Source organism: Trachurus trachurus (genome assembly GCF_905171665.1).
Source record: "Trachurus trachurus genome assembly, chromosome: 9".
In the NCBI taxonomy this organism is placed as follows: domain Eukaryota; kingdom Metazoa; phylum Chordata; class Actinopteri; order Carangiformes; family Carangidae; genus Trachurus; species Trachurus trachurus.
In genome coordinates, this window is record NC_139895.1 from 16,591,565 (window position 1) to 16,606,479 (window position 14,915).

The window sequence follows — 14,915 nt, forward strand, 5'->3', positions numbered from 1 at the left end:
TTTGAAAAAAAAGAAAAATTGTTTGGTAAATATGAGATAAAAGTTAGAGGACAAAGAAATACATTGAGTTACTTTGAGCTATTTTTTAGCCACTTTCAGACCTTCAGGTCCAGATTGAAATGTCTAAGTATTAGAGGGATTGATGGGAATTTTGCTCAGACTTTGGTGGATCTCCTCCCTCCTATATCTTTTGGGGTGGTCTGTGTGGGCCGAGGAGGTACAGCAGGTTGTTGACTACCAGAGGGTCAGTGGTTCAAGCCCCGCCTCCTCCAGTGCACATCTCGAAGTGTCTTTGGGCAAGACACTAAACCCAAGACTTGCCCCGATGTATCATGTGTGTGAAATGTGCAATATGTAGATAAAAAGTGCACTGTGAATGTGTGAAAAGTCCTACAGTACATAAATGCTAATCCATTTATTTACCATTTTGTCTTTAGCGCCACTAGCAGGTTGACATTTCTGGGTGTGGGTTAGTGAATTATGTCATCAACTAGCTGCTGGATTATTGCTATGAATTTTAATACAGACTTTCATGTCCCCCTCAGGATGAAGTAGGCTATAATAACTTTTAGTGATGCCTCCCAGCTGCCTTAGCTCCACTTTTTGTTTAAAAGTAATTGGCAAATAATAACGTGATGAATGCTAAATTCAAACATGTAAGCTTTGTCAATGAGAGCCAGCTGCCAAACTGATGTTAACTTTTAGCTCAAAGCGCTGCTATATTTTAACATTATGGCTTCAGGCTGTTCATGAAAATGTTTCTGTTTCTCTCTTGTATTTTATTTGACTCATCACTGGCTCGTTTGCTTATGTGATCATCAATCTATTAACACAGCCTCTTGCACCTGGTAAGAAAATGTGATCTGCATATGGATGTGTTAATCAGATAGTGACAAATACAACATCGTTATCGCAACGTGTCCGTCGGTTTTGTTTTTGGTTTATGGTTTTCTTGGCTGCAATCTGTGAGATCTCCTTTTTTTCACAGGCACGATGCAAAGCTGGCGAGTAGGAGGGCAGGCGTCAGTTCTGTTTTCAGTAAAACTAAACATGACAGGTAGAGGGTCAGAACAAGTGATATTACTCTGTAGCCTGTGCTTTCTTTTTTACTTTATACCTACCAAAGACAGAACAACACAGGCGACAAGCTTCTGGCAGGTCGGTGCAGAGCAGTAGTGACATTCCTACCTGCAGCTGTGCTCGGTTTTTACAAGAGCAGATACCCAACTCACCCTGTTTATGCAGTTTTCCTGCATTTTGTTTGGAGCTGCCAGTGGAGTTGCCCTGCATAAGACTGCTCCGGGTGTTAATTCTCTCTTTCTTTTTCTCAGGTGAAATCCCTTACCCTGTTTGTGACCCATTATCCTCCGCTGTGCGAGCTGGAGCGGGCATATCCTGAACATGTGTCTAACTACCATATGGCGTTCCTACTCAATGAACCTGACATCATTACCGACGCTGATGGTATGTGTGTGCATTTTCATGAACGTGTAAAAAAAGTTTTATGGTGGAAATTATGGGTTCGCCTGAACAGTATTACTTAGGCAGTTTCTGGATTATTATCGCTTGTTGAATTGTTGAGAATTGAATTTGTGTGCAATGTATGTGTGCATGCTGACAGATGGAGAAGTTCAGCCAGAGTTCGTCACCTTTCTCTACCAACTAACTGAAGGAGCTGCAGGGCGGAGCTATGGCCTGAACGTTGCCCGATTGGCTGACGTCCCAGATCCTATACTACACACTGCTGCTCGCAAAGCCCAAGAACTGGAGAACACGATTAATGCCAGGAGGTGTGTTCACTCTTCACTCTAACTATTTTGTAATGGGTAGCGCATTTACACATCAAGATCTGTTTACTGTTCACAGGGAGAGCCACTCAGTCTGTGAAAAACATTTGTATAATGTACTTTGAGGCTCTGGAGGAGCTGTTAAAGGACTGTGACAGTACTGCTCTCTCAGGACAGTTTGGGACTAAAAACATTATAATTATAAACATTATAGAATTATAATAGAAAGCCTGTGGTGCAAACAGTAGGTGTTTTAAGGATGTGGACCCAGCCATGGTTTAAAGTAATGCAGGGGGCTGAGTTAGTGGGGGTGTATTGCCTCAGTGAGACAATGAAATCCCCAAATTCAAAGGCTTATCGGGCCACAACAAGGCACAGGGATTTGCAGTAGGGGACAGAGGATTTTATAACTCTGCAGAGTTATCAGTGTATCAGCATTTTATTTATCTTCATGTGACAGAAACAAGGTAAACTGTAGAAATGCACCGGTAATCTATGATGCATTTATTTTTGCCAGATGGCATATTGTTGTGGTAAAAGTTGAGCTTGGTGTGTGTCCTGTGTCCTGTGTTTGGATCCCCTCTGTGTTACCAGACTCTCATAAATGAATGGGTCTGAACGCCACGTGACACAAAAGCTATAAGAAGTTGCATTATGGGGAATTTAGCTGCTTTGATTTTTAACCAGTCTTCTTAAAACCTGTAAGTGTTTGACTAAATGGCTGAAATACAGTTTATACAAACCCACAAATCACAAAATATCCTGTTCCTGTGTTAATGGAGAGTTTCTTAAATATCATGAGGTACAAATGGAGCCAGATGGTTTCAAACTAACAGTCAAACGTGTGTCATGAAGTTATAAAAACCTCAAAGCAGCTACACCGACACTAAATCCAATGTTTGTTTAAGCTTTAACGCTAAAGTTAACTTGATTTCCTGGTTGCGCTGACACATCTGAACCAGAAAATGTACCAATATTTCTGGAAAATCAGACAGGGCACAGATTAATAAGAGCAGCTCAGAGTTTGCCACCTGATGACATCAAGGAGTCTCACAGAGGATACACAGACACCTACAAGCAGCTTTATGGCAGGATGTTGTCTGGTGGGAAAATCCCTGGGTGCTGCTTAGAAAAGACAGAATTTTTTTTTTAATCATCTTGCTCCAAGTCTTGATTTTAAATTAATGTGCCAAATCTGGCTATTAACCGAAGGGCAATTTTAATTAGTATTAAATGTGCTAGAATTTCTTTTTTTTTTAATAAATCTAAATTGAGAATCTTTAACAGCTTTTGTTAAATTTCATGTCATTGCATATTTTCTCCCAGGGAGCACAAATCTTATTTTCCCTCGGCTAATTTATTTTCCAAGTATTGAGGAGAATACTCCGTGCGCACTAATGGGGAAAGGGAGAGAAAATGTATGTCCTTTTCATGCTGATGGAGAAATGATTTTTTCTCCCAGGATAAACCACATACTGCCTGCCTGGCAGAGATGTTCAGGGATGCTCACGAGTGAGTAAGGAGGCAGAAACGTGGCTAATTCTTAGTCCTTTGCTGTCAAAGCGTCAGAATATTGCACTTTTTCCAAACACAGTCTTCTGTCTCTGTAAATTTGTACATGGCATTTCCTCGCTCTGTAACAGACAGCCTGCTGGGAGTTGAGTGCTGCTTAGACTCTTCCTAAGTAATCCTCACCATATGAGATATCTGTCACCGCACGCGCACACACAGAGCCATATCTCTCTGTCAGTGTAATCCCCCCTATATGAAATGTTTGTCCTTTGTTGGACTGAAGCCACGCTGAGTACACAATAATCGTACACAGGAGAGCTGAGCTGCCGGTCGGAGGTTAAGAACTGGGATTTTATTGTGCTCTCACACAGCTCTGTGCCAGACTACAATGTGTTTAGGCGCGACACATAGGGGGCTATGTGAGGATAGAGCTACGATTGTTTTATATACAGTGTTTTGTTAAAGCAACATTACTCTGTCTCTGCCTCTGTAGGAAGAGTAAGAAACTTCTCTCAGACTTCTGGAGCATCTCGGACAGATCATCCCTCATGGAGTGGCAGAAGTCACTCGACTCTTGACGTGGCTGCAATACTGGTCAACACCATCACCACCACACACACAAAGGAGAGACGGTCAAAGCTACCGGTGAATTAGGATGCTCGCAGAAGATACAAGTTCACAGAAGTAAGAATTAGTTTCAGAGTGGACTCAGAATTGAATCATTTTCATCACCGGTTTCCTAATATCTGGTTAGGTGGTTGAATAAACAAAAGAAGACAACCTTGTCGCACCTGTCATTCTTACTTCACTTTTTTAGTATTGCACTAACATTGTTGGACTCATGGTGGATGAAGAAGAAATAAGGAAAGATAAAAATCAATACCATAGATGTCATCTGTTTCTGTTTCCCACATTGCTCAACCTCGTCCACATTGTGGTGCCTACACATTGCATCTTTTATGGCCAACAGTTGAGTTGCACAATGCACATTCAGGTGAGTGGCAGCTTGCATTGCCTTGAACCAATGGCTTCAAACAGATGTGAGGAGCTCGGCTACAGAGGCCAAGTAAGCTCATGACTTTCTAACTCCACACCCCCAGACTCAGTCCCATGTGGCGCCAGTGTATAACTACTCAGGCAGCTCCCTGTGGAGCCTCGGAGACCTGTAAACACACTTTAATGTGTAAAATCTGTAGGGTTCACTTTCAAGTACGAAATATGGCATTTCCTCTTGCCAGGCAGAGTGTCAAAAAAGAAAAATACAGTGATGTTAAATTGGTTCGGGCAAGGTTGAATATTGTATTTATTTAATTAATTTATTTAATTATTTATCTTATGACCCATTAATGTATTCACTAGTCTGCTCTTTGGCCCAAATCCATTAATAATTCAGAAACAAATCACAACACTTGCCTCTGAGAGAAATCTGCATTACATCTCTCTACTAGCTCTCTCACCCACACACACACACACACACACACACACACACACACACACACACACACACACACACACACACACACACACGCTCCGCCTTTAATTCCGCCAACTCCAAGATCAGCACCCATCACCGGAGAGAGAGGAGTAGAGAGACCTAGTGGGAGAGAGTGGTGTGTAATAGAGAGAGAGAGTTAACCACTGTCATACCGGTTACAGCTTATCTCCTCTGCGAGCGTGTCACTGTCTGTCCACTTGAGGGAACAACGCTCTCTCTCTCTCTCTCGTCGTTCAATTATAGTCGCGTGTTTTTGTTTTGTTTTTTGTCGCCAGCAGTATGGATTAATTCTGGTGCTTGTGGGACTCGAACACCTTTGTTATGAGTTCCTCAGCTGAAGCGCTTCCGTCAGCGGAGCAACTTTTCCGTGCGCCACGGCGCCGCTGAGCTGCCGCGCGTCTCTCGGTCGGAAAGTTCACACGCAGACTCCGGTGAACATGGGCTCACGGTGAGAACTCACGGCTTGCCCCTAATTTTCGTCCTCTCTTCCAAACCCTGGTGCGATTAAAAATATAAAAAATAAAAATGCAAAAGAGCGTCCGCTACAACGAAGGGCACGCGCTGTTCCTGTCGGCGGTCGCGCGTAAAGAGGGAACCAAGCGCGGCTATTTGAGCAAGAAGACGGCGGAGAACAGCCGATGGCACGAGAAGTTCTTCGCCCTCTACCAGAACGTGCTCTTCTACTTCGAGAACGAGCAGAGCGCGCGACCTGCCGGGATTTACCTGTTGGAAGGATGCACCTGCGAGCGCGCGCCGGCGCCCAAGATGTCCACGACGGGGAAGGAAGCGCTGGAGAAACAGGTGAGAGATTTAAAAGAAAGCAGGAGGGCGTCAGTGCACTAAACCCTGAGAAGCTCCCACATGTAATCTCACCTGCCTCAACAACTTCTCTCTGACAGGCAGCCCACTGACAACCAGGAACAGACATGGTAACACATGCATAACAAAGGGGAGCACTGTTTCTGGAGGCTAATCATAGTGTTGGTTTTCAGATTACCAATTACATAGTTAAAACAATTACCACAGTAAAAAAAAAAAGAAGAAGAAATAAATAAATACAACATGAACTCGATCTCCTGTGCTTGAACTGACATCCATGTACTGAAAAGAGCGAATGGCTCATGCAGCATCAAACTAAAGTGGAGCATTTAAGCCTCTCTGCTCTCCACAGTTTCAAAAAAGCCATGCAGTGTCAAGAGGAGCTCCAAGTGCATTCTCCCAGAACAGGTGACCATCCCCCAAGGATTCACATGTGCAAGTGGCTGATATAGGAGACAGTGGTTACAGCATACTACAGCAGCAGTAGGCTGTTTTTTTTCCAATTCCTAATGACAACAATGTTGAAAATAATATTAATAATACCACAACCACAAAATGTAGGCTACTTGATCTGTAATCTGAGAGTGAACCCAATAATCTGTCACATTTTTATCACGAATGCAATGAAGTTATTGCCAGCAAACATGAAAAGATGAAGCAAAACAAGGTTTCAGCTCAAAATTCAAATACACTGCTGGTCAAACAGTGCAAGGAGCAATGCAATGCAGCAACAGGTTCTTGTGTTTAACCCTATGATGGCTGCAAAGTATGAGAGCCCTTTGAAGACACGTAGCCAATCACATATACACTTCAGTAAATCTATTTACATTTAATGAAAAATGTGTACATTGGATGCCATAACATTACTTCAAATGGAAATATTTTTAAACAGATGTGCCTCATCTAGTTCAACATGCTGCAACATTTAACATCTTAGCATCCTCAGAAATCTGTGATTTGAACTGTACAAAAAAAAGCAAATCTGTTAGTAGGCTATAGGTGCCCCTGGAAGTCGCCTAAGCATTGTTGCTTCAACATCTTGTTGCTAGGAAACATTTGAATTACCATTTTGCACATGCGTTTCATTCAGAAAAAAATTGAAATGCACATGGTTCACAATTCGCATCATTTTGAGGGTTGTCTCAATCAAAGCATCAGAAAACAGCACGTGAAAAAAAACCTTGACTTGATGAAAAATAATTACAGAGCGAGAAAAAGAGTGATTTCTTTTTCTGATCCCAGTTTTCAGCTGGCCTTGGCAGCTGTGTTCATGTGTGTACAGGCATCATGCCCATTTAAATGTGGGGAGATGAATACAGTGGAATGCAGTGACTTTTTTTAAATTTATTTTTTTTACACTTTTAGAGAGTATTAAAGAGACAGTGAGTGTATGCACAATTGATCATAAGAGCTGAGGAGAGGTCAGATATAGCCACCAATCACCATGTAGAAATATTTATCTCCCACCTACTTGTACAGTGGACGTCTGTCTCTTTAAATGAACACTACGTGTAAAGATAATTCATTCCAGATGTATGCAAATGGAGGAGAAGGTTTAAGCCAGGAGATTGTAGAGTGTGGTTTTAATCAAAGCACGAGGAAAGTAAGAGGAGGTTTTCTTTACTGTAATGGAGTTGTGATTCAGGATGATGAAAGGAGGACAGATATGTCTTTTGAGGGCAAAATTACACATGGCTCCGACTGCTAATACTGGCATAGATGAAAGCATGAAACCTGTCTCTTATGATGTTAGCAAGCCGGGCAATTATGATCTTATTTTATCCTCTCTTTACACACACACACCACACCACACACACACTGTCTGTCTCACTCTCCATCCCCACCTGTCTCACACTCACACTACAGCTGTGATGTTTAATTAGGGCTATTTTCTCTCTGTGCTCAGCTGAAACCTTGTGTGCTGCTCTGTAAGGGTATCACTACATCACCACACACTCAGGGGGGATAAAGCAAATAATGAGAAATAAAAAGGTTTATGAATGTGTATTTGAGATCTTAATCAGGGAGAATTTCAGAGTTCAGTCTTGTGCAGTGTTGTGAGTGAGGGTTTTGTTGGATGAAGTGAGAGAAGGCCTTCCATATCTCCATCAGTACAGTAGCTCTTGCTCTTTACTGTTTCTGTGTGCAGTCGAGTGAGTCTGCCAGCAACCTGCAGTATCACACCCCCACAGCGAACCACAATGCAACCACACAAATAACACAGCTACTGCCTCCCGCTCACTTTCTCTCTCTCTCTCTATGTCTCTCTCTCTTTCTCTCTCTCTGCATTGTAGATAGACACAAACCCTTCAAATAATTTTGGAGAGGATTCACAGTGGTTTGAATGGTTTCCACAGCGACTGTGGATATGCACTACTGATGTGTGTGTGTATGTGTGTGTAAGTGTGTAAAAGGCCGGCAGATTTAGCTGTGTATAATTGTGACACTATCCCTCCTCCCATCGTCAGGCATCCAGTTGGTTATTGATCCCCAGAAGGAGTCCTGCAGAGGCCACGGACCATTGAAGCCATTATATACAGTGTGGTAGAATCATATGTCAAAACACAACATTTCCAAAGATAAAAGAACAGGACATGACATGAACAACTTATTTCTGAGAAAAAACAACAACATTTTTTTCAGAAAATACTATTTTTTGAAACTAAAAGATCTGTCTTGTTAATTTTCATAGAGCAAATCGATGGATATTCTTTTGTGTTCACATTGTACAGATGCTCCAAACAAATACTGAAAATATGCTTTTTTCCCCCCGTTTAACATGTTTTTGTGATTATTGGAAAAAGGGAAAACACATGTTCCTTTTTGTGACTGCCTCTCTTACAGAAACAAAAAATCAGTTTGGCGTTTTAGTAGCTTCAGTGTTGCCATCCAAAACTAAGTGCATCCAGATTGTTATGTATACTGCAGCAAAAAGATTCACAGTCAAACTTTGGACTTGTGTAGGACGGCGCTTCGTGTGTGAAATAATCAAAACCAGCCACACTTTTTTATTGAGGTGGAACCATGTTGGATGTTTCCAGAACGTAAAGTTATATAATGTAACTCTTTCATATTTAAATATCAAAAAATGACTCGCATATCACATATTTTCTCATCCTATGTTTTGACCTTGGTGATTGTCTGAATGTTTCATTTGGTCTTCTGTCAGTATTGTGGTTGCCTGCAAGAAGCTCAAAATTGCCTTTTATCTAATTTCAAGCCACATTTTTAAGCTACACTTTTTACAGCTCATTAATTTTCAATTATGCATTTTCTACAGATGACGCATTTTAGTCATAGGACATATAGATATTAAGTGAGAAAAAAGCCAGGCAAATATTAGGCACCTCAGCTCACAGCCCATTCGAGATGGCCCTCATCCACCAAACAGCTCATCACTGCTTTATTCTGTGGTTTTAATCCCCTGCTCCATTGGTTATGGAGAGGATAACACCTCTGTGATAGGTCAGCAGCAGGTGAAAACCTCCTGAATGTCTGGTTCATAAGTTATCAGAGAAACAAGCCAAGGAAACATTAGGCAGTCTCGCCTCCCAGCCCTCTTCCTGATGTCCAGGGTCTGCCAAACGTGTTGGTGAAACAGTGATATTTTATGTGAAACTTCCTTAGTCAGTGTTTTTACTGGTGAGAATGACCTGGTCTGTTTGTTTTGGAGTGGAGGAGACCTCTGTGTCTAATTCGGCTGCTCTTAGACATGTCCAGGGTGACTGATACTGAGGGAAGCGGAACTGGGCGAAGCTTGTGGCCATCGTGGTGGAGATAACAGCTCCTATGACCCCACACATCATCAGCAAATGCCACCTTTTGTTATTGTTTTGATTGAAAGACCCTGAGTGGTAGAAGTTACATAATGAGCATTTAAGACCATCATCAAGCATGCTTTGAAAGAGACAAATTGGCAGTTAAGGGGATCGAATGTGCGACCTTGCCTCCATCCATGCGTAATGCAAACGGCTGCAGTATAGTGAAATAGGAACTGTCATTATTAGAAACTCCAAGCAGGGGAGAGACACGAGTGGTAATTCGCTCCTCTCTGGTCTGGGTGCACTGGCTTTAATAAAGCAGGCATTTGTTGAGCTACGGGCACACAAGGAGTCTTCACAACCTGCCTGATTAGAGTTAATGAAAGAAAAGGTGGTGTGACAATGAAGAGCTGATTTGTTGGTGCTGACTTCCTGGCGTATGCATCAATAGACATGTGCATGTGAGCATAATTACTTCTCATTAGAAGACTTCTCTAGCTCTAAACGCCACTCTCAGATCCTGCTTATCCTGATTGTCTGTATCAAGTAGAGGTCGACCAATGGGACATTTTATCAACTATGCATAACAAGTGAGGCTCTAATGGGGCCGATGGCAGTCTCCTCCCTATGGTACTGACAGCTTCATCATATTATTGCACCAGACAACTTAATTCATAAACTATAAGCATGAAAAGGTTTTTGGTTGATGTAGAAAGCTTGGAGTTTTCTCTCAACACTGGCTAGCACCACATAGTTGGACCTAAAGGCATCTTCAGCGGCTCCTCTCTCTCCCTCCTGATGTCCTGTGTTTGATGGAGAAAAGCAGATTTTTTACACAAAATTACGTTATTGTGTTTCTAGGATTTCAATTAGGTTTTTGAGAGAAGCTGCCTAAAAATACACGTTTTCTCGCAACCCTGCATTTAGTCTGCAGAATCTCTCTGACCGTGCTGTGTGTGTCCCACTTTCTACGTGTTTGTTAGCGCCTTACACACACACACACATATACAGAGCATCGGTTTACCAGAGTTTGACACACTAAAGATTGATGTCAAACTAAGTTAAACGGTGGTTAGATGACCTACAGCTGAACCAACAGGCCTTAACCAAACATAGCCAGCTTGGGCAGAAAAATCTAACCAAAAACCACCTCACGCTTATAAAATATGAATGAAATGGTAAGTTGCAAAGGTGTGAACCTGGTTTTGCCTCTATCTATAGATCTGTAAAAACATGATGTACTGTAGCTTTATACAGTAAAATGTTCTATCAGTGTCTTATCAGTTCAAATAAAACAGGTTTTTCACTTACAACAACATAATTTTTTTTCATGCGCTATCGGCCGCTTGATTGATTATCAGCATTTCTTGCTCCAAACCATCGTTATTCTATTGGTCTTTAAAAATCCACTATCGGCTGACCTCTGGCATCAGGGAACCAATTCTCCCTGTAATCCTGGAGTCTGATCTGCCTTCCTCTGCAGGATGCTTTTTATTTTGCTCTGAAGGTTTCTGTCAGGTCTTACAGCCATTGCAGACCTCATTAGTGTCAGATAAGAATTGAAAGTTGCCTTTAAATCTGTCTCTCATATTTGAAATACTGCACCAATGAAAATGTGAGTGACAACAATAATGGATTTTACTTTAAAAAAAAATACTCCTGATCGGGGCGGTGTGTGGCACAGTGGTTAAAGCGGCCGCCCCATGTAGAGGCTACAGTCCTCAACGCAGGCGTCCCCGGTTCGAATCCCGCGTCGGCCAGACCTTTCCTGCATGTCATTCCCCCTCTCTCTGCCTCCCCCTTTCCTGTCTATCTCACTATGTGCTATCAAATAAAGGCAAAAACGCCAAAAAAAAATACTCCGGATGACAAATGTGTACATGTCTGTTTTCTTTAGCAAGTAGTTTCTCACCTGAAAAAAAATTTGTCTGCAAATAGACAAATATTCATGAATTTAAGTTAATGAATGAAGTTAATTTTAATGGGGAACTATTAAGTCTGGTCGTTTTTACGCTGTTTTGCTAACCCCCGTCCGGGCTATCTGCATTTGTTTGAAGCCGGTGAGAAAGCAATCCATGGAGTGGTGGATAACGTTATATCATATACAAAGTTACAATGTTTATATTTGTGTAGTCTTATCTGTCATAAACAAGAGATTACGGGTTAAGTTAGGTGTGTTTCTGTTGTGGTGCTGCTGAGACAAGAGCTGGGACACCGTGTGACACCGATCTTGCAGGGTTGGTTTTCAGCCAAGAGATGCTACATGGAAGGCAGAGAGCCTGCATTCTCCCTCGTAACAAGTTACAAGTCATTTCTTCATCAATCCATCACAATTACTACAAAGCTGTTTAATTAAGGTAAAAATGTAGCAAACCAGTTCCTCTTTAAAGAAACAGCTCCATTTTGGCAATAGGCTTATTTTTTCTCAGAGAAAACCACAGCAAGTCACTAGAGCAATTTATAAATATTTTCATTTAATTGTTTTGCTATATAGTTGAAATTATTACAGACTAAGAAAATTGCACGATGACATCAACAGTGTGAAAAGCAGTAATTGAAAGTAAAAGCTATGCATCTGGGTCTGTGGAAACTGGAGGAGAGAGCTCTGTATTTGGAAAGGAGCTCATCATCTAAACTGTTACCATCTCTGACCGAGGGTCAGAGGCTGTGAGGGCAGGGTCATGTTTAACTATGCAATAAAACGAAGAATGGTGTTATTACAGGGCCACAATTAAGATTTAGCATCACCGTACCTGATCAGCCAGGGACCCCTGGTCAAAGTAAACACGACTGACCAACAGGTAAATATTAGGTCAAAATGCTAAATGCTAAAATACCACTTTGACTTATACATTGGCTTTAGTGAAGAGTGCTCCGCATTCCTTGTGTTTTTAATCATCCTGCTGCTACTGTTGAGCGTGTTCAGCTCACTGTTTAAAATCTTGGCAGAACTGAATAGATTTTTACATTGAGAGTGAATAAGCGGAGAAGTTGGATTAAGAGCAGATTGTTGGACTTCAATGTGCAGTACAGTACAGTAACTGACTGTTGTAACTTACTGTATAGAGGAGAGCATCAACAACTGTGTTGCCTGGAAACGCAGTTTTTTCTTTGTGTTTGTTAGCCGCAGCCACTGACCATCTAAAGATGCTTTTTAATAGTTTCATACTGCAACTATCTCACTGCACATGTAAAGAGCCAGTCCAGCTGCAGCTTCTTTCTTTATTAAGGCTATCCACCTCCTGGCTGTAGGTCGATGCTTAACAAAGACTCACAGTCTTGATTTTCTCAGTCAACCCTTAAAAAACCAAACAACTCGATTCTGTTATATTACATTGTTCCTTTAAAACAATCAGTTATTTCATGTTTCATAATTTCATTTGAATGTTCGGGTCTATTCATAGCATAAATCCCACAGAGATTTATTGTCACATTCCTCAGCTTTACCAGACTTCCAACAAAAGCTCCAGAGGTCCAGTATCTCTCCAACACAACAGAGCATTGAACAGCTAACTTGATTTTCTGACTTAAATCACCCCCACACATGACTCTAAAGGAATGCTTACAGTATACCGCTAAGATCTGCTCGATGTGAAAATAAGCAGCTTCACTAACTTCTTTGAGATATCAACTTTTGCAGGTAACGTGTCAGTCTTACGTTGATGAATTGTGGTGCTGCTCGGTGCCGCTTTTTATCAACTTTGGTAAAAAAAAAAAAAAGTATGGCTTTTATACACCTGACTCCAAACGTGATACAAAAATGTTCTACCATATTGTTTATCTTTGTCAGGACAGTTGATTTTTGACATGACTGAAACCTCTCAGTCACCACTCTGCCTCAGGTCAGGCTCAGCTGAGGTGAGAACAACACAAAAAAGAAACATCTTAGCAAGTGCTAGGTTTGAATCATCACATCTCCTCCTGTTGCAGTGCTGGGCTGTTTGTGGGGACGCTGCAGGTGTTAAGAGCTCCCCAAGCTCCCAGCTTCTGCACTCTTCACTGGCGTTATCGCTATTGCTGGGGCTGCTCCCATCTATTATATAGACTCCTCCTGTCACCGGCTAAAGGTGCTGATGTGCAGAGGTGGCACAGGGAGAAGGACACATGCATCCTCTCACACATCCCACCAGGAACATATATGATAAACTATACAACGGCAGGCAATAAGATTGTTTTATGTGTTTGTTGTGCAACCATTATGAATGCTGTTTTCTAGAGTCATGATAGGCAATTCTCAAGAATATACTTATGTTGTGAAACAGATTTATGGTGTGTTTAGAGACCTCTGCTGTTGCATTGTGGGAGTTAGAGCAAATTATCCAATTCCAGGATCTACAGTATTACATAATAAAACCTGTATTGGAGAATTGTGTGGCAGGATATTTTACCAACAATTCGTTCTGGTGATGCAGTTACAGAGCAACTATGAAGCAACAAATTTGTAAGATGGAGGGGAAAAAAAGCTTGATGTTGGTTGCATCATACAGTATGTTGCATTTTATATTCCATGTGTGTGTTTTTGAGTTATATAGAAGAGAAGGACAGCAGTGTAAGCAAAGAGTGGAGGAGGGGAGCAATCTGTTTAATCTCCAGATAAACAGACAGGTAATCCCTGATGAGAGTGTTCTGAGGCAGGGACAATAGTTATTAGTGTATTTATATACAGTGCGTGTGTGTGTTTGTGTTTGTGTGAGAGAGAACTATGCAGATGTGTGAAAGTTGTGTGTGTGAGAGAGCGAGACAGAGACCCTTAATCTGTCAGAAGTGGAAGTGAAAAGCATGGAGGGCGATGAGAAAACAGCAGGATGTGGGATGTTGATTCTGTGATTGTCACATTAGCTGGTGCATCATTAGTTGAATGCAGTGGTTACATAAAGTATTGCTGCTGTTGGATTAATGTTTTGAATCTGCTTACAATGATGAGTCTCCAGGAAATAAAAAAAAATCTGTTTTTTGTTCCTAGGCTTTTGTATGATGTTTGCTCTGGCACTTTGCTTACACTGGCTGCCCTACAACTACAACAAAAATGGAAGGTGAAAAACAAAACACATCTTCTATACCCTTTGAAGCTCACTAATTATACCAAAGTTGTTTAATCCCTTGAACACAGATCTGTTAATTTGTGGTTTTAAAAACAGTTCTGTGTCAGACTTTCTGGTTGCAGTGACTTCCTGTGAGGCCTTAATAACTAAAATAACTAAACTAACCGGCCTCTGCAGACTTTAGTTGAGTCATAATCTAATGTAGCTCTCCGAAAGGAATAAATGTATTTCCCAAAATGTTAAACAATTATCTAAGGAAGAGAAGGTTGGCCAATGTCTAAAAAAAAAAAAAAAAAAATTGTTTTGGAGGTGCTGTTCAGCCACCAGCCAATTACTTTGGCTGGTGGTTGTTGCATTATACATATATTGACCTTATTTACGTTGTGAATAAAGGTGAATAAACAATAATTTATATAAAATAAAATAAAAATCCAATAGTTGTCAAACTGTTCCTAGTAATAATAACTACTAATAGAATGTGTTTTTATTCACTCCATTA

The 14,915-nt window shown here is 41.2% G+C and overlaps 2 protein-coding genes across 2 annotated transcripts in view; both read left to right on the top strand.

The window, feature by feature from the left end:
• Positions 1–3,985, top strand: part of msh3 (mutS homolog 3 (E. coli)) — a 37,268-nt gene extending 33,283 nt beyond the window's left edge. Inside the window, exons 22-24 of the mRNA XM_083978369.1 lie at positions 1,332–1,464; positions 1,622–1,790; positions 3,793–3,985. Of these exons, the coding sequence (XP_083834495.1) occupies positions 1,332–1,464; positions 1,622–1,790; positions 3,793–3,877 (387 nt within the window). The 3' untranslated portion in view covers positions 3,878–3,985. The remainder of the gene's footprint in view (positions 1–1,331; positions 1,465–1,621; positions 1,791–3,792) is intronic.
• Positions 3,986–5,319: 1,334 nt separating this feature from the next.
• The window catches only part of rasgrf2b (Ras protein-specific guanine nucleotide-releasing factor 2b), a gene marked incomplete at its 5' end in the record, with an annotated part of 43,490 nt that continues 33,894 nt past the window's right edge, over positions 5,320–14,915 (top strand). The window contains one exon of the mRNA XM_083978185.1: positions 5,320–5,595. Coding sequence (XP_083834311.1) covers positions 5,320–5,595 — 276 coding nt within the window. The remainder of the gene's footprint in view (positions 5,596–14,915) is intronic.